This window comes from Mchenga conophoros, linkage group LG18 (assembly GCF_057382185.1).
Source record: "Mchenga conophoros isolate Kocher_MC1m ecotype Shallow Benthic linkage group LG18, M_conophoros_male_GT1.1, whole genome shotgun sequence".
Classification (NCBI taxonomy): Eukaryota; Metazoa; Chordata; class Actinopteri; order Cichliformes; family Cichlidae; genus Mchenga; species Mchenga conophoros.
The window spans coordinates 11583491-11602859 of NC_140543.1; the positions used below are offsets into that span (position 1 = coordinate 11583491).

A 19369-nucleotide genomic window follows, 5' to 3' on the forward strand; every position below is an offset into this window, starting at 1 on the left:
TTCTTTTTTCAGTTCAACAGCTGTCTTTGTTTTCTTCCTTTCATAGACGTTTCAGTGAGAACACAGTCGCTCAGATGTGGTATTTTGTCAAGTGCATCTACTTCGGGCTGTCAGCCTATCAGATCCGCTGTGGTTATCCCACCCGTGTTCTGGGAAACTTCCTCACAAAGAGCTACAATTATGTCAACCTCTTCCTGTTCCAGGGGTGAGTTATGCAGAGAGAGTTTCATTTCTTCCAGCTGGACAAACATGTCCAAGGCCCTGCTAGCTGCTGCTGCTGGTGCTGGTGAAGCAGAATTGCAAGGAGAATTGTATAGAAACATAAGCATTGGTTTTCGCTCTAGTTATGTTATATTTGATCAGTTTAGCATTTAGAATTTAATTCATTAATGCAGCTGAAACGGTAAGCACTAACATTAAATTTATAATAGATTCATAACAGATCTCTAAAATATGCTGTTTGGATACTTCGATTTATGAGCTTATTACTATATGCATTATTATTACTTATTTGACTGCACAGCTAGATCCAAAGATGTATTAGCTTGTGTTTTAGACTGACCTATTGCTAGCTGGTACTTTCAGCTGCTTCTGTATTTCATCGTCTCTCACCCTTCTGCTTTTTCTTTATTTATCTGATCAACGTGTCTAACATTACATGGTTCACACTGCCTGCCTTGCTGACAGAAACAGAGAGAGGGAGAGAGTTTGCATGTGGAGCCTGCGTGCATGGAAGCTGCAGAGAGAAAGAGAGAGAGCTTGCATATGAGAAAGTTGTGCCTGATGTGTAGATTTTGCACAGCTCTGTTTGCTGATTGAGTTCACCGTTTACCAGCAACAAGAAAATCACCATCAGGCCACTGGGAAGGCCTCCAGATCATGTGTGAACTAAAAAATATGAAAGTCAAGCTATGCATAAAAGGGTGTGAAATTAATAAACACAATACTTTTTCTACCTAATCTATATCCACTTTTCCGCACATCTATAATTGATAACAAAAAATTCATTATTTTTTGGCTAAACTGAATGAAAGAGGAATCTTTGGTGTTATTTCTTCATCATAAAAAAGCCACAAAAATGGGTTTTATTCACTTAATAGCAATTTAATGTGTGTTTTAAAATACATGGCGGGTTACCAGCAAAGAGAAGGGATGTCTCGAAGGAGAGGATGAGCCCAGCAGTGTGAAAACAAATACAGTGCACTGCTGTTTCTTGTATGGTCATGCCGACTTTAATACAAAGGACTGAAACCACACAAAACTATGACTACTATTTAAAATAAAAAATGTATTTAAAATTACAAAAAAATATTTCTAAATCTTTGCATATTGTTTAAAAGTAAGTTATTTAGTGAATTGAAGCAACAGTTGTTGTAATTTGATGCTATATAAATAAAATTGAATTAAATTAAATTGAGTAGTTCCAAAATACTCTACATGTGAAGGCTATGCGCTATGGTTTAAATTCAGGAAGCTAAATAAGTTTGGCATGTATGCTGTAGACTAAAGGAGTATCTTGTTATATAGGCAATAATATCATGAGCTTTCACATTATGCCAGATTAATAAAGAAGATATGTGGTTTTCAGTTTCCGTCTAGTACCTTTCCTGACGGAGCTCCGAGCCGTGATGGACTGGGTTTGGACCGACACTTCGCTGTCTCTGTCCAGCTGGATCTGTGTGGAGGACATCTACGCTCACATCTTTATCCTGAAATGCTGGAGAGAGTCAGAGAAGGTGTTTATCATCGTGGCACTAGTGTAGTGTAAAAAAATCTGTTTCAGGGCCAGTGTCTGTCATGTTGGAATTTAAACTGAAATTTACTTTTGTGATTTATGGAGGTAAATCTTATATATATATATATATATATATATGTATATGTATATATATATATATATATATATATATATGTATATGTATATATATATATATATATATATATATATATATATATATATATATATATATATAGTGAAAAATTTGTGCAGAGAGAAAGAGAGAGAGAGAGAGAGCTTGCATATGAGAAAGTTGTGCCTGATGTGTAGATTTTGCACAGCTCTCTGCATTTGTAATAACAAAAGTGAAAATATCTTTATTCACTGCTCTCTCGTAGTTGTTACCCAGTCAGTCTGAAATATATCCCTCCATGAAACTTTTTGCACATTTTTACTTTTACAAATTTGTCAAAAAAAATTGCGTTGACTTTGTTGTTAAAGCAAAGGATCAGGGGGAATTCTGTGTTACGTTCTCCATCTAATACCAGTAACTTATTTCAGTGTCCTCTCTGTCATCCTTCTGCAGAGGTATCCCCAGCCACGAGGCCAGAAGAAGAAGAAAGTGGTGAAGTATGGGATGGGAGGAATGATTGTGGTGCTGCTGATCTGTATAGTATGGTTTCCGCTGCTCTTCATGTCCCTCGTGAAATCTGTAGCTGGAGTCGTCAACACTCCGCTGGATGTCTCGTTTGAAATCACACTGGCAGGCTTTCAGGTGTGGACACAATTTCTTATATAAAATCATTGGCACCTCTTTTCACAGGTCCTTTGTCAAATGTCTAGAGGTAACATTTATGGTTATGTGGTACCTGTGGACTGAGGGAGATATTTTAGTGTATTTAGGGTGGAGGATTTAATGTAGTGTGTTTGTATGTGTGTGTATCAGGCATAGTTTCACAACAGTTACTGCACATTAATCTGTATGAATAAATTAAGTTCACCAGAAACAAGTGCTTGGTTTAAAATCATTAGAGGTGTATTCACCTTTAACTAGACTTTTTTCAAAACGTTGTCTTTCCACAGCCCATCTTCACCATGAGCGCGCAGCAAAAGCAACTGCGGAATGTGACGGAAAAGGAATTTCGCAACTTTGTAGAATATTATAAGAAGAAAGATGTAAGTATACGAAATCAAATACAAATAGAAGATCATAATTTACAAACCATAATGTGTTTTCAATTTGAGAAATAAATACTTTTTTATCTCTGATGTAAAGTAGTTCCCATATAATGCGAGTAGTTCTTTCTCTACTAAAGTACCATAGACAGTAAAAAGGATCGACGTAACAACGATGATGTCATCAACTGGTTTTGGAAGCTTATTTTATGTATTGACTGAGAAGGTCAAGGCTAGCAAATTTGGTTAGCAAGATCCATCCATACCCTTAAATCAGGGGATAAATTTTTCCTGAAGGAAACAAAAAGATATGTACTAATATTCAGTGGAAGATTATAGTTAGATAGTTGAATTATAGTTGAATCTGAAACAGTTTTAACAATCAACAGTCCATTTGTGTATGTGTGCATGTTGACCTTAATTTAAACTTGCTTAGCTGACAGATTATTGGTTTAGTGCGACTGAATTATATTTATTCCAATTGTTTGATTTTGTGTTTGGATTAGGACGCCATGCAGTGGCTGGAGAGCTACATTTATAAGGACCTGATCATTGCTCAATTGAAAGGCAGCTCCAACTCTCTGTGGACCATCAGTCCGCCCAGCAGAGCTAGCTTGATAGAGATGTTGAACGCTACTGATGATTTCTCCATCACTGTGTCCTGGTCTGTGCAAAGGTACGCAGGGACAAATGTGTTTCCAGATAGCTAAAACTTTATAATAACTGTTAGTAAAGGGTTAATTAATAAGTAATAAAATTTAAGTTATTTATTTTATCATCATGAAACAAAAAAGATAATTATTAAAGAGCATCGACATCACATTACAAGTAGTGTATGACCAAAGACGTAAGATCAATGACATTCTGGCAAAAGTGCAATAATCACCTCAACTGGCGCCTATCAATGTGGAAGAGTAGCTGCTCTACTCGGAGTCCCTTCCAAAATACTACAGTCCTCACCCCATCTCTAAGGGAAAGGCCAGCCTTCAGAGCACATGTTCCCCTATAGAACTGCCGGGCTTTTACCTGACACCTTTCACCTCAGAGGAGCAACCTTGTGTCCAGTCTATGCTCTGTCTGTTTATATGGACAGAACCCAGGGTGACCAGCTTTTTGTGTGCTGGGCTAAAGCACAAACTGTGCCTCTCCCACTGGATAGTAGGAGCAATTGCCGTGGCCTATACTAACAGGGGTCTTCAGCCTCCTGCTGGCCTGGGGCACGTTAGGGGTCCCCACTACAACCTCATGGGCTCTTTTTAAATCAATTTCCATCCAGGAGGTGTGTTCAGCTGGATGCTGGCCCTCACCTCACACATCTGCACATCTGTTTTACAAGCTAGATGTGACAGCACTTAACCTGGTGCATTCAGCCCTCAGTGTAGGTTCTTCCCAGGTGGGAGCGTCTCCTCTGTGAAATGTTATTGGGGGACAGTTGTCTTCTTAACAGGCATGTCTCGGAATCAGGGAGTCAGTATTTCTCCCACAGTGAGAGATGAAATAAATGCTGTGAAAGAGAACATAAGGTTATGCTCATGCTACTCAAGAGAACCGGGGACCACCCTCCTTGCTATGGAAGTGAGGAAGAAGTGGACTTGTTTTGAATAACATATGACAATGTCAGCCTATTATATAGGGAGGGCCAAGCCACTCCTGACACTGGAGTCACTCAGCCATACATACACATTCATCATACCTTGTTGTCAAAGTTTTTGACCCATAGACATCAGCAAGGGCTAGTTAAATTGTCCCTCATTCACAAGACTTCTCCTCAGTCTACCAGCTTTGTTGCAAATCTGCTTTTTCATAATAACCCCAATTGCCTTGCTTCGCATCGAACAACATTTTAATTTTAAATGTAAAGATACAAATTCCTTAAGCATAATTTAAGTATGTTTTTTCTCCTTTAGAAACGCCAGCCTGGGAGCCAAGGCAGAAACAGCATCTGGAAAAAAAACAAGGTTGCTTACAAAAGAAGACAAAAACATAAGACAGGACCTTATAGATCTGTTAAAAGATGAACGTAACATAACAGAAGTGTGAGTATAGTATCAGCCACACATTTTCTCTTTACTCTTTGCCAGTTTGTGTTCTCTAGTAACCAGGAGCTGCTAAATGTTCCCCCTCAGCTAAATAATTTTCCCTCTTATTTTCGAAAGTGGCAATTAAAATTTTATGGCTGTACATAAATTAAGTATGGAGAGTATTAGTAAAGCAAGTCCACAGTGACATGTGAAGACAGGTGTCACTTATATGCATTTATTTAACATAATGACTGGAAACAGGGGCAAAACTAACCTAGCAAACAATAAAACCTAACAGCACTTAGTGGTAGCATATTTTTCAACTGACTGGTGTGTTTTGGAGCGAGACAAGGTCTTTTTAAATATAACATAATCTGTATATAAAAGATGGACGAAGCCATGCTGACATCATCCGTTGGTTGTGAAGCATCAATGGATGTTTGTTTTTGTCAGAAAATGTATTAAAATGTGCAAAAAGACAACTTCTTTAATCGATAAACAGTTTGGTGTGATTTGGTTATAAGCGACGAATTCTGGGAAAAATATGTGAATATGTGATGTTTGCTTTGTTAGACTGAAGTGGATTTACAAATCTGTTAAAAAGTAAACATTTTTACAATTAGTAAGGCACGCCTCTATAACATACAAAACCATAATATAATATAATCATTAGAATTGTTATAATATTTATAAAATATTAACTTGCAAGCACTTACAGCTTTTCTTTTCCTGCAGGACACTAACAAATGTTTTCCCTCGCTATGTTCGAGCACCCAGCGATGTGGAGTCCAAACCCGTTGAAAGCCTTTACAGAGGTGACCGAGTATTTGTCACTGTGTACAGAGTGTTAGAGTGATGTGAATTTTTCATCCTTGTTATTTGATTTGGTAACAGTAAAGAAAAAAAATAGTAAAGATGCTCCATCTCAATAGGAGATGTAGTAGATTAGAATTTCTGACTATTAAATATCAAAACATATTCATGCTTTTCAAAAAGTACATAAGCCATTTTATTTAATGGGTGAGTAAATTTCTTTAACATCAATTTATATACTTACTTTTGATGGACAAAGCTTTTGTATATTTTTTTCCAAAATAAATCTGATTTAAATTTTCTGACAAAACTTCTTTATTTCTTTATCGTAGAAACGGACGGTCTCCCAGAATATTATGACATTAAGGTGAAATTGAAGAGAGCTAATGACAGCAATGATAAAGAATGGTGGATCGTCCATCAGACAGAGCCTAGCAAGACCAATCTAACCAATCTAAAGTCTGCAGGCCTGGAACTGTTCGTATTCAGCGACCAAGTCAGCCCGCCCAGTTTGGGCTTTCTAGCTGGATATGGGTACGTGGTTTGTGATATTCTGTTGTGTATTTCAGTGAAATGTTTGTGTTTATATGTAAAAAATTATATTATGAAAGTTACTGAAAATTGTACAGCCAGTGGGTTAATAGCAGTTATAGCAGAAATAAAGAATAATGAGAGGAGTCACAAGATAAGTAAGGATAGGAACTGATGCTTACTGATTGAAACTAATCTGACTGATTAATTTCATTTCATATCAGACTATTTTAATGTATTTAAAACCAGTTTGAATGTTTAGTTAAAGACACTGACACAGAATAGGCAGACTGTGTTGGTGGACTATATTTGCTTCACTGAGCTTTTGTTACCAAATTGTCACATTTCCCTTTTTTCATGCGAGACACACCCTTATCAGCAATAAATGAAATATTACATGTTTTACATTCATTTCTACTATGCGAGATTTGTGAATGTTACTTTGACATGTATAAAATACCTAATGTTGTTCATAACTGGAGGCGGTCTCTTATTCGAAAGTGAAAAACATTTTTTAAAGATATCTAACAAAAAGGTAACTAGAATTGTTCTTGGTTCGTTTGATTTCTCATCCAAGAACCTTCTTGAGTGAAGTTGAAGCAGTGCATCATGGGAAGCCCCCAGCAGCCTAGGCTTATTGCAGCATAACTAAGGGAGGATTCGCCTGAGTTCTTTTTTATGTGTATATGATACAAAATCAAAATGTAAAGACAAATGACCAAAAATGGGGTTACGGCTGGATGCTGATGAGACAGCGTGGGATCGATTCATATACTTTTTCTTCACAAAAATTAACCGAATCCTTTGGCAGTTGGGATACAGAACAATCAAATTATTTTCTTAGAATATCATAGAGAAGTACAGCGTTCACAGCTTTTGTCAAATATCATATGTTTTACCTTTTTGATACATTATATTTGGATTTCTAGTCAGGGAAATAAGAATTTAAAAGAATCCAAAATCTGAATGTTTTCTTCTTCTCCTTCCTGTTTAGTATCATGGGCCTGTACGCCTCTGTGGTTTTGGTCATCGGCAAGTTTGTGCGCGAGTTCTTCAGTGGCATTTCCCACACCATCATGTTCGAGGAGCTGCCCAACGTGGACCGCATCCTCAAGCTGTGCACCGATATCTTCCTGGTGCGAGAGACGGGGGAGCTGGACCTGGAGGAGGACATGTACTCTAAACTCATCTTCCTTTACCGCTCGCCAGAGACTATGATCAAGTGGACTCGGGAGAAAACTCAGTGAGGGAAACTTTAATGAATGAAGTTGAATCAGATCTTTTCAGAGACACTGGATAGTCGCTCTGTTGGTGTGAGCAGCTATTTTAGCCTCCAAAGCAAATGAAGGCCAACTTTATCCTCGTCAGCTGAGCTCGGGCGGCAGTGATACAGTGTTAGCTCCAAAGGGAAACACCTTTTTATTTGGACTTATAAACTGGGGTATTTTTTACTCATTAATGACAACCTTGACTGTCACAATTAATAAATTTGAGCACAGATTTCCAGGTGCTGTATTTATCTTGCAAAGGTTTTGCCTCCAGTGGATAAAATAAGCAGGCGGTTTTCAGTTCGAGGTGTTTAGGCGCAATTTTCCTGAAATTAAAAGACAAAAAGTCCCTAATTTCTCTTCACATCTGTCCCTAATATTTTCAAAATCGCATGGTAGGTGGAGAGAAACAGTAACTGGCTGCAGCATTACTCTTTAAGGGCTTCCCACTGACAAATAAGTGGACAACAACGACCACACAAGCACAATCACATATTTTACCAACTGGAACGTTTGGATTTTGAGACTGTGCAATGCTGAGCTGCCGTTCCTATAAGATTTTTAAGAATGTGGAGCAAGGGAAATTTGACTTTCAGACATCACGATTACTTTTTTTTTTGTTTTTTTAAAGAAATGTCAGAGGCCACTCTGGAAACAAAATGCAAAACAAAAGATTACTAGACAATCTTTACTTGCCTTATTTTGTTTGTATGAGAAGAACTGAAACTCTTACGAACTACATACCTTTCTCAGGAAGAGCTGTTTTCACAGATAATCATTGTATGTTACGGTAATATGTAGGCTTTTGTGGATCTTAAAAAACATGATATTGTAGAAAAGACGAGAACTATTTAAATGGCATGAAATAAAATGTGGAAACTGTTCGGAGTTTTACTGCACAGTGACACAGTTAAAAGCTGTATTAAAGAAGGACTTTTTTCCTGCAGAGATTGACATTTTTTTGTCATTCATCAACATTTTGAATCATCTGCAAGCCGGTTTGAGTCGAGAGCAGCAGAGGTCTGGTTTTCTACATCAGGGTAATGTGCTTCGGGCGGTAGACTCTTTGACTTGTGGACCTCGCTGGCACCCACAGCTGTGCATCCAGTCATCAAAGAAGAAACACACAAAGGGCTGAGACTTGGAGCCCTTTGGTCCAAACTATGCATTAGAGGACATTTAGCATGAGTGAAAACCTTAATTATTGCCATGACTAATTTGCAATACTTGTACATAGGGGTTACATTAAAGGGAAAGGTCGCAGGGGAATGAAATGTGAAAATTGAACTTGTATGTTAAGGCAATGTCCAAAAATCTTCAAATAAAACATGTGGAAAGGTGTGGCGTTTTTTGCACTCGGCTGTTGTGTGTGTGTGTGTGAAGATGGTCTGTAAGTCTGGGGGTCACATTAGTGGGTTTTAACAGGATTGTGATGGAAAAGAGCTGCAACATGCGTGGCTTGGACCCCCCCCCCCCCCTTTAAATTGTAGCTTCTCTTGCTTAATTTCATTTTAGCATATCAGTTTCTCTCTTTTGATTTGCGATCATTTATTTTTTTATTGTGTGTCATGACAATTCTCCAAAGTTACAGTCCTGTAGTTCATGGTAAAAATGGGTAGTGGAAGATAAAAGAAAAGAGATAATAATGGGACAGATGACTAAATAATAGGATATTTTATGAAACGTGTGTTAGAGGTAAGTATACAGTGCACTCACGATGTTTGAAACAAAGACAATTTTTTGTAGTGTAATTTTGCAACTGGAGGCCGCAGTTAAGGTGTAGCAAAGCAACTCCAGGGTGGAGACTTCTGGCAGATATCGGCTGTAAAGAGTTTGTTTTCAAACATTAAAAAATACTCTTTAAATTTATGTTAGTTTGTCCCATTATTTTAATGGGAAAAAGTGTGTAAAAATGACTGCAATTCTTAAACAGCTCGTGCAAAATTGTTGTATAATCCCTTGAATTAGAGCTGGAAGTCTCCACTTTAATCATATTGATTGATTTACAATTAACTGTAATGGTGGGCAAAGGCAAAACTGCAAAAGGGCACTGTACATGTGTTCTGTATCTATGCACACTGTCCTGCAGAGTTACAGTGAGAAGATATGGAGATACAGAGAAGAGTTAGTCCTTCTCCTGATTTCCTTTTTGTGTGTGTATGTGTTTATCGCAGTTAAATTTTTCAGATCATCAAACAAATGTAAATATTAGAGAAAGACAACACAAGTCTTGCCTACTGCACCCCCAGTTAGAGATACACCAGAGTTCATTTCTGCTCTAACCACACCCAGGCCTGATTACTGCCACACCTGTGCTCAATCAAAAAATCAAATGGAGCAGACTCAAAAGCCAGAAATCATGCTGCATTCCAAAGAAAACTCAGGAACTGAGAATGAGAAACAACATAATTAAGATCTTTCAGTCGTAAAATGTTATAAAGCCATTTCTAAAGCTGTGGGACTCTAGTGAACCTCAGTGAGCGCCATTATCCACAAATGGCGAAAAAACTGAACAGTGGTGATGCTTCGCGGGAGTGGCCGGCCGACCAAAGTTAACCCAATAGTATAGCGAAGACTCATCCAAGAGTTCACAAAAGACCCCAGAACAACATCCAAAGAACTGCAGGCCTCACTAGCCTCAGTTAAGGTCAGAGTTTATGACTCCACCATAAGAAAGACACTGGATGAAAATGACCTGCATGGCAGAGCTCCAAGACAAAACCCCCACTGCTGAGCAAAAGGAACATAAACCTCGTCTCAGTTTTCCCAGAAAACATCTCGATGATCCGCAAGACTGAAGGGATCTTCCGAAGCTGAACTCTTTTGAAGATTTGAGTCCCGTTATGTCTGGCGTAAAACTAACACAGCATTCAAAAAAGAAACATCATGCCAACAGTAAAATACGGTGGAGGTAGCGTGATGGTGTGGGGCTGTTTTGATGTCTCAGGACCTGGAAGACTTGCTGTGGTAAATGGAACCATGAATTCTGCTGTCTACTAAAACATCCTGAAGGAGAATGTCCAGCCATCTGTCCATGACCTCAATCTGGAGTGCATTTAAGTTCTTCCGACATCCACTCTCAGTAAACACAACTTGTTGCTGAATCCAAGAATGCTAGCTACAGCTCTGTGAAGAAACCTATATATAAACAAGATTGAGAAACACTGCTTACTTCTCAGGGTCATGAATGTTGCAATGACGTCGTCTGACCACACACGGCATACAGCAGGCACAGGGGGAGAGGAGCCATCCAGCTTGTTATCAGCAGACAGTTGCTAGGGAAACGGCATTCATGATTTGGGGTACATTAGTGTACACTATGAGTAATTAGAACATCTGTTAATGATATAAACAGGTTATGGAGTAACATATACTGCCTTTCAGGAAAACGTTTCTCACTAAACAAGACAATGCCAAACTACATTCTGCACGTTCTACATTAGGACAACAGTAGAGCTCCATAGTAAGAGTCTGGATGCTAAACCCCTCAGACTTGTCACTCATTGAAAGCAGTTGGCATATTGTGGAATGAAAACAAGAACTAAACACAGATGAAATCTGATATCAAGAATGCAAAAAATATTTTATACTGAAACCATGGGGAACAGACCTAGAAACTAAAAAGGACTAAGCCCTAGAAAAAAAGATTTGTCAGCGGTATTTAATTATTAAATTGGGAATCTGTATATCAGCTCAAAACTAAGTCATATCGTGATGAAAGTTCAATTTAATTAAGAATATTTTTCAAGTCCGATGCACAAGACTCTGTTCTAATAACCCACACATGAAACAACTTCTTATTTTTGTCTGCTAATTTGTTTTCCACTCAAGTCCAGCTTTGATCCACCTAATGCACAGATGCACTGGAGTCATTCAGTATGAGAGGCATCACAAAAAGAGCATGAATGGGTATACATTAAATATCGCTTAACAGAGAGAAAGCATTAGCCTCATCAAAGATAAATAGGTCTTAGGAAGCTACACAGTCATTACATGTCTGTGAGCCATTTTGGTGCAGACATCTGCAGCCGCTGTTAGACTCGCTGATATGGAAAATCTGTTTGCTAACTCATTTAAGAAAATGTACAGAGACCATAAAATGCCACACAACGGAAATGTTTATTGATGCATGTGCAAAGTTTGAAGATATGACTTTGAGGAATATACAATAAGTCAGCAACAACACAAATTTAAAAATGTAAACAATCCCTTTAGTAGTGATATTGTTTTATATTATTGGCATTTAGGTGATATTGTACTTATTGTGGGCTTTTCACATTTACAGCCCTGAAATCTTCACTGAATGGTCCCCTTTTTATTAGTATACTATCTTTAATTTTAGAGGAAATTAAGAAATAAAGACACAGCCATGACTATTTTATTATAAGGTAACACAGAGCTGGAGGTAGACAGGAAAACAGTCTACAGCTGGCTACAAGCTGCATTATGTCTTATTTTTAAAATACTCACAAAAAAGTAGAGAGAGCTGATGCTGAAGATGACAGCGTGACCCATTCTTAAGCTTTAATATCGACAGATTTATCATAGATTTTATTTTATTTAATCGTTCCGTTATTGCAAACATGCATTATAACAATCTGATTGCATATTGCTCCAGTAACATTTTCAGGCTATAGTCATGAATACTGAATAAATTAACTCTGTACAAATAAACACCTATACACTGATCAAGTCTTTGTGTGATTTGAATATACCTATAGTAATTTTACACTCTACCCGCAAACAATAACAGCAAAATTTACAGCTTCACAAGAGACGAGAAATAATAGAACATGTACATACAACAGGCTGAGGATCCACCTCGAGAGATTACACAAAATAAAAGGCTGTTCAAACTCAGGTTGACGCCAACACCTACTGAACTGTTTGGGGTTTTAAAATTTATTTTTTTCTTATTCTTTTTTTTTTTTGCACATTTAAGATCAGAAAGCCACCCATCAGGATATCAGAGCTCAGAGGTTGTTTAACTCATACAGAGAGGGTGTACTGGTGGCAGCAGATGGTAGAGTCGGTGCTCTGGAGGCTGAAGGCTAACACAGCCCGCCTTCATAGTCATCCTCCTCTTCCTCTGGAGCTGGTGCCCCACTAGCACCACCCTGTGGAGCAGCAGCAGTCTTCTTCTTCTTTCCTCCTCCTCCTCCAGGTACCCTCAGGGAAATAGCCAGTTTGGCATACTGTGAGGGGGAGGGGGAGTGTCATTAGCCGTCAGATTTAAAGCCCCTCAATATTTATGCTTTAATCAACTATTTTAAAACGAATAACAAAACCCATAAACACATTTCCTCCTTTGGCAGTGTTGAAATATGGCATCGTTTAAATCAAAATCTAATGACAGCTGTTAATCTAATCCATCCACAACAAATCAACACAGTCCTAATGAAGTTGTCAGTATATAACATCTAAGTCCACACAGGATTTATTTTCATCTTTCATCTTAGGTGATTTTAACATCACCTAAGACAGATAATAATGTCAATCCCACCTGGACCATGACAGCTGTTCCTGCTGCATCTTTAATCTTCTAAAATACAGAAGTTTAATTAGAAATATTTCAGACCTGTTCAGATTTGAGTAGAAAGGTTCATTAAAAGTAAGAGATGGATGGTTAGAATGTAGAAACAGACTACATTTCAAACAGATAGCTAACAATCAAAAAAGGTGAATAACCGAATACTTTAAACAACTAAACTAAAGCCTAACATACTACAAAGACAGCTAAAATGTCTGCCTTACAGAATGAGTGGAAATATATCTTGAAACACTGAGTAGCTGTTGGAGTATGAAGGAGCAACCAAAAGTATTGGACTAAAGGTAACAGCAGTGAGCTAGAAGTTGGTTTGAAGTTGTTAATTAAAGCTGATAAAGTATTAAGTGTGTTAAATGAAGCATTAATATAATCAACTCCTCCAAGGAGGTGAGAGCATTTATACTTGTGTGCTGCTTGGCTCCCCTATTCTGCAATTTCACCACCAAAACACCACCTGGTGGCGGGGTTTCTCTCTTCTTGCTGATTCAAACAATGGCAGCTGAAGTAGCTTGAATCATTCAAACTGAGTGGTTCAATCACAGCTGCTGCAGTCTGCGTTGATCCAGTGTGTAGTTACAGTACATTTCAAGGGAGGTGCACTTCCAGTCATGGCATAGGTTTTCAGAAAGATTTGGGGGTAACCCTGTATCTACAGAGTAGATGAGACACAGTAGTAATAGCCCTGGATCTGGTAGAAGGAATTATTTGAAGCACCCGTCACAGTAGCACATAGGTCAAAATTTGACATTTTGTGTCATCTTTTCAAAAAAACATGTTAAATTGAAATAAGAAAAACTGGACACCATCTTGATGTTCTCAAAGAAACTTTCTCCAACTCATCTGGAACCAGGGCACCAACTCATGTGTGGTGTGGGGGGAATTTTCAGCCTTAAGACAGGTATTAAGCCTCAGATTGCTTTACAGATGGTTAAAACACTGTGTGGAACAGTGATAGCTGAGGACATTCATTATTTTTCCACCTTACTCTGTAAAGGCTATTAATTATATATCTAAGGTAACAGAGAAAAACCTGCAATCATGAATACAATGGCTAAAATTCTTTTTTATTGTTTGGATTATCTTGACGTTATTTTGGCATTCAGCAAAAAAAATAAAAAAATTAAAAAAATTAAATAAAATATATAGACAGACAGGCGGACGGACGGACGAATGAAACTTAGCTAACACGTCAGACGTCGCTGCATTATCACAACGGGGCCAGAAGTCTACCATAATCACAAACCACAACAATGAAACCTTAGTACTCACATCATTGTCCATGTACTTCAGCAGAGGTGAGTTACACACGCGATAGACCTGGTCCTCATCCTGCTCATCATAGCCCTGAAGTAACGTCTCCATGGCAACACAATCTTCGCTTCCACTATAGCCAGGCAGGCTGGAGGAGATCAAGCAGTACATCATGTAACCATCTTTAAAGTAAGTGGCAGCAGCGTTACACCATGAATGTGACATCAAGGGTCAAACAAAGTAAGAAGCGAGCCGGTTCTTTCTCTGGTCTTTGATGTTTTGATGAGGATGCGGAATATTTTCCTGCCAGGCTGGCTCGAGGAGACTTTAGTCTCTTCTAACTTCATAATACAGATGGCAATGAAGTGTAGGTGAATTGGCTTACCTGTAACTTTCTCTGACACATTTATCAGCTGCTACGTAGTCGCCTCTGTGAAGATGAACCAGTACTTGAGCAGTTGTTTTCTAAGGAAGAAAAAAAAAACATGATTTAAATGATATGAAAAAATTAAAAAAGGAAATCTCTTATATGATCGTTTCAGGTGCACAGTGCTGGCTATGAGCATGGCTGTCCCACCCGCCTGCTCTTCAAACCACTGCTTTATGAGGAGCAGACAATGAAAAGAAAGTTGTCTTAAAAACGTGATTGACTTAAAGGCAGAGAAGATAAACCAGATTAAGAGAAACACCACAACATTGCCTACAATGGAAACCTGATTGTTGCACTGCTGATAAACTGTGCAAAAAAGATGTACATGATATAAAAACAAACAGCTGAGCCACCTTGAAGCACATCGGGAAGTTCTCGATCTCTTTGTACATATTCTTTTCTTTCTGCAGGGCGACTGCCGCTTCGTCCAGCCTGGTTAGAAAGGCCAGAAAAAGGCTGATGAGGAGCAGGTTTACAAACACATCACTGACATGAAATATATCAAACAGGCAAGAAGAGAAATCAAAGGAAAGTCATTTACCAAGCCCAGCCTTCAAGGTTACCATATCTGATCCTTGGTAATATATATGTGTAAAACCAAAGATGAGTGTTAACATCCCATCCACCATTATTTCCCTTTACCTTTTTAACCTGACCAGAAGTCTGGAGGCTTTTCCCAGCAGTTCTACTGCCTGACGTAGGCGATCCTCATTCTACAAAACACAAAAAAAGGATAAAACAGCTGACTGAACCCCCCCCCAAAAAAGCTAAATTATTAAATCTTTGTTGATATCCATACCTCAAATACACCTGCTGCCTTCTGATACAAGTCCACAGCTTTCTCCAGGTTTATAGGCTCTATCAGTCTGAGGAGGAAAAATGTGTTTTAGGAAACACTCTTTTTCAGTCGGAGTATTTTTTGTTAGAATTGAAAGTCAGTTTCTGAGAATAAAAAGTTAACGTAAGTATAATAAACAGCACGTAAATATGCATAATGGCAGTAACAATGCAAGCATTAATTCTCATCACAATAAAGCGATCAGACTTGTGCCATAACCAGCAGCTGGCAGCTTATAATGTTAATAGTTAAAATGATCTTCAGCCTATCTAACATTGCTCCATTGTGAGGTGACAAAATGGATCGAATAAAAAAAAAAAATTAAAATTCTGCATATTAGCTATACCAGTGATTCCCAAAATGTGGGTCGTAGCTCCCAGGTGGGCTGCAAAGGAGCTGCAGGTGGGCCATGAAGTGATTTACAAGAAATCGGTTTTATATTATTTACTTTAAAACTGCCATTAGATATTTAGAAATCATTTTTAAAAAGATATAGAATGAATAAATCAATGTTGTGAAATTTCAAAATTAGATGATTAATTTTCTGATCTATTTTGATCCTGAAAAATCAATAGTAGAAAAAACTAACATGAAGATGGTGCCAGAAATAAAGCTGCTAATGCAGAAGCTCAAATTAATAATTTAAAACACACACAAAAAAACCCTTTAAATTCTTGTGTTAGCCTTGTGTGATGTGATAGTGTGTTTAAAGGTTTGGGAGATCCATAGAAAACGTTCATATTTTAAAATGGTAAGGCTCTGTCTTAAGTCTGGGGACGGCTGCACTACAGAATTAGAATTAAGAGTTTCCTTAAATTTCTGCAGCACTTTATCACAGTCAAAATTTAGCTTTTAGTTAGCTGTGGGCATAAATATAATGCTACAATTATCCTGTTCTTAATTATATTCTCATTGCATCTTTTTAATTACTAAAGAACCCAACAAACCTATTCATCCAATAGCTAAAACACTTGTACTTTGGCAGTGAATGTATGGTGCATATAAATTAAGATGAACTTTCTCATTAATCAGTTATCAGGCAGACTTCTGAAAGGTGTTTATCAAATACATTCATATCGCCATTCCAATGAAAAAAATATGCTTAACTGGTCAGCACTGATCAGCAGAGTAAATTAAGGTATTATTTTTACTTTCCAGCCCGGTCCAGAGCCATGGCAGCAGTGTCCGGTGTCCCGTTCTCCATGTACATCATGCAGGCTTTCTCTATGTACTGGATGGCCTCTGGCATTTTCTTTTGTTCCTGATGCAGTGCAAACACAGCAGAGTTACAATTGTGCTACTGAATCATTATCTCCATCTGTTTTATTATGACTTCACTGTGTGGTTTTAGAGTGGTTACACTCACCTTCATCATCATACCAGCCTGTTCAATAGCCCTGAGGAAATAAGAGTTTGAATCAAACAGGTGTTTCCAAGTTTGCAGCTGCTTCAATATTACAGGTTATTAAGCATTATACTTACTTTGCAGCATGAAAAAGCCTGAAGGACAAGCTAAGGAAATAGCCAAACAAGAGTGAAACTGTGTCATGCTAACAAATATATGGCTTAAAATAAATCAGATTACATTCTCCATTAATAAAATGTTAAACCCCTGATACAAACTTCCCACAGTCTAAAGTGACTTTAACTCTTCTTAGCAAAAATCAACAAGTTGCTAGAAATCTTCCTCAGAGGTTTGGGTCCTTGAAGACACAGCAGGATTACAGTTGTTACAAATTTCTGGGCAGCACCTTACAAATGCAATTCTGCTGTTCAAACTTTGTCCCAGAGGTGCTCTGTTGGATTAAGACCTCCTTCGATTTTTGACACAAGGCAAAATGAATCCATGCCAACGTATAAAGTGCTCATGAAATGAAAACCCATCAGAATCAGGGGTGTAACAATTCTTCGAAGCCAGATTTGTTTTACCAGGGTTTGATGGCAGGGTTTTAGCTCAAATCTTAGTTTTCCTTGAGAGGTTGAATAACAAAATACATATGGGAAAATAATCAGTTTGCCACAAATCTTGTCACTTAATTATTTCATTATAAACTGATGACATTTCAATATTTCTACGCAATATCTCCACGTGGGTCTCACAGTATGGAATGACAGAATTATAATATATTGTGTATATTTTTGCCAGAGTTTTGCTGGTCTTGGTTTTAGAGTTGTTACACCCCTAGTGAGAATAACTATGGTACGCTGTTAAATCTGCGATAAGCAGGCACCCTGAACCCAGCTAAAACAGGACCCAGGGTGCAGGGTTAAAAACGGTTACACCCTACACTGCCTGCACGCTTTGTGTTTCTGTTGTCTGAGCCGCTAACAAAGTGGCTAGCGATTGCACAGAATATATGCAGACTTGTGCCTTTCCTTTGATCAGGAAAGGATACGTTTTGTTTTCTGTGTGGTACTCAGCTTCCTTCAGATAAGCATCCTTTGCTTGTTCATACTGCTTGGCATTCTTGAAGCACACAGCTAGAAACAAAGCACAGAGGTTAGCTCACTGTGAAATTATATATTTGTAATATAATGATAAGAAAAAACACTCCAGTTTTAAGCAATAGTGTCGTTTCGTGTTTTACCTGCTTTGGCGTATTCTGATGCAGCACTGTCAAAGTCAGGCTTCCACTTTGTCAGACTCGTTTTTAAGCTGTAAACACACCACGAGGAACAAATAATACAATTATAATTCGATGGATAAATAACCATAAAGTCACTTTATGTCGCATAACCTTTCAACAGAAAATACACAGTGGCCTTACAGCTAGCTAACGTGAGTAGTAAAACTACAGAGCAGGAAATAATCGTTTTTGTCCTGGCTCACCATTTCTCCGCTTTGGCTATGTGCTCGTGCGCTTCGTTTATCTTCTGAGCAGCCATTATGTTGATCGATCAACTCGGTTATGAGGAATATGTTATTGATAAACGACTATGGATGTCGCTTCGTCGATGTTTGGATTACCAGGAACTCCTCCTCGGCCGCAACGTCACTGTCGCAGGTTACGGATGCCGCATTGGACCAAAAAACAGCAACAACAGGGAATGCGAAAATCTGGCTCTAGTACTGTAATGCAGCTAGAAAATTTGCTTTTTGTTTTTTTTGTAATGAAAAACTATACAATCAGATCCACAATAGCACATTTTTGGGGGGCAATATCCCCTCTGTTCACCACCACAGTGGATTTTTAAATGTAATTTCCACGCCCTCGCTTTAAAACCAAGTCATTTATAAGTATTAAAACAACAATAGCCTTTGCTCAAAGTCTGGATTATGAATTTGGAAGCAATTACAAGAAAGTCTGGTGACGTGGGAGCCTACAGTGTGGTTTCAAATTCCAGGAGTTTCACAAAGCTTCAGTCTAATGTTTGCTGATAATATGTTTTGTAAATATAAAGAAAAATAGAGTGCTAAATTAATGCAGGATTAAAAGGGCCTTAACTTAACCCTCCATGACTAACAGGTCTAACAGAACACCATGACACTACCAGTGTTTGGTAAGGTTGCAGGCACAACAAAAGAACCATCCACAGATAATTCTTTAACTTTCCATCAGGGAGCGAATAGGCACTGTTAAGTCAGGGCATTGGCCCATTGATTATCTTCAGTTCGCAGTGTATTTATTTAAGTCTCTTGTTTTCATTCAGAAATTTCCAATCACATACTGGTTCTGTACTTTTTTTTTTTGTTATTTTTTCGTAGCTGAGGACAAGTGAAGGCGCAGGAGGCTATAGCAACTTGACATAGTGGGCCTCTTTAACATTTTCCAGATGTG

At 38.1% G+C, this 19369-nt stretch overlaps 2 protein-coding genes across 4 annotated transcripts in view; one reads left to right on the top strand and one right to left on the bottom strand.

Annotated features, from left to right (window-relative positions):
- The window catches only part of piezo2b (piezo-type mechanosensitive ion channel component 2b), a 92082-nt gene extending 83218 nt beyond the window's left edge, over positions 1-8864 (top strand). For all 3 annotated transcript variants that reach the window (XM_085253616.1, XM_085253615.1, XM_085253617.1), the window contains 9 exons: positions 47-205; positions 1589-1736; positions 2301-2489; positions 2798-2890; positions 3397-3566; positions 4798-4926; positions 5647-5726; positions 6057-6258; positions 7250-8864. In XM_085253616.1, coding sequence (XP_085109742.1) covers positions 47-205; positions 1589-1736; positions 2301-2489; positions 2798-2890; positions 3397-3566; positions 4798-4926; positions 5647-5726; positions 6057-6258; positions 7250-7502 — 1423 coding nt within the window. In that variant the 3' untranslated portion in view covers positions 7503-8864. The remainder of the gene's footprint in view (positions 1-46; positions 206-1588; positions 1737-2300; positions 2490-2797; positions 2891-3396; positions 3567-4797; positions 4927-5646; positions 5727-6056; positions 6259-7249) is intronic.
- Positions 8865-11623: 2759 nt separating this feature from the next.
- On the bottom strand, positions 11624-18601 carry napgb (N-ethylmaleimide-sensitive factor attachment protein, gamma b). The gene is made up of 12 exons (XM_085253637.1): positions 18421-18601; positions 18179-18246; positions 17987-18071; positions 17073-17090; positions 16957-16987; positions 16742-16851; positions 15552-15618; positions 15395-15465; positions 15106-15184; positions 14708-14787; positions 14341-14470; positions 11624-12718 (listed from the first exon to the last, which is right to left on the bottom strand). Exons 1-12 carry the CDS (start codon positions 18474-18476, stop codon positions 12575-12577), a joined length of 939 nt encoding a protein of 312 aa, XP_085109763.1. The 5' UTR covers positions 18477-18601; the 3' UTR covers positions 11624-12574.
- Between the last annotated feature and the right edge of the window lie 768 nt (positions 18602-19369).

What these genes read in the sequence shown, in the direction of transcription:
- napgb (XM_085253637.1), bottom strand. Translation starts at nt 18,476, where the DNA reads ATGGCTGCTCAGAAGATAAACGAAGCGCACGAGCACATAGCCAAAGCG. An exon ending in ACTTCCCGATGTGCTTCAAG is followed by an intron (nt 14,788 to 15,105) that starts GTGGCTCAGCTG and finishes TTTCTTCCTTAG; the next exon opens with AAAACAACTGCTCAAGTACT. An exon ending in TGTGTCAGAGAAAGTTACAG is followed by an intron (nt 14,471 to 14,707) that starts GTAAGCCAATTC and finishes GATCTCCTCCAG; the next exon opens with CCTGCCTGGCTATAGTGGAA.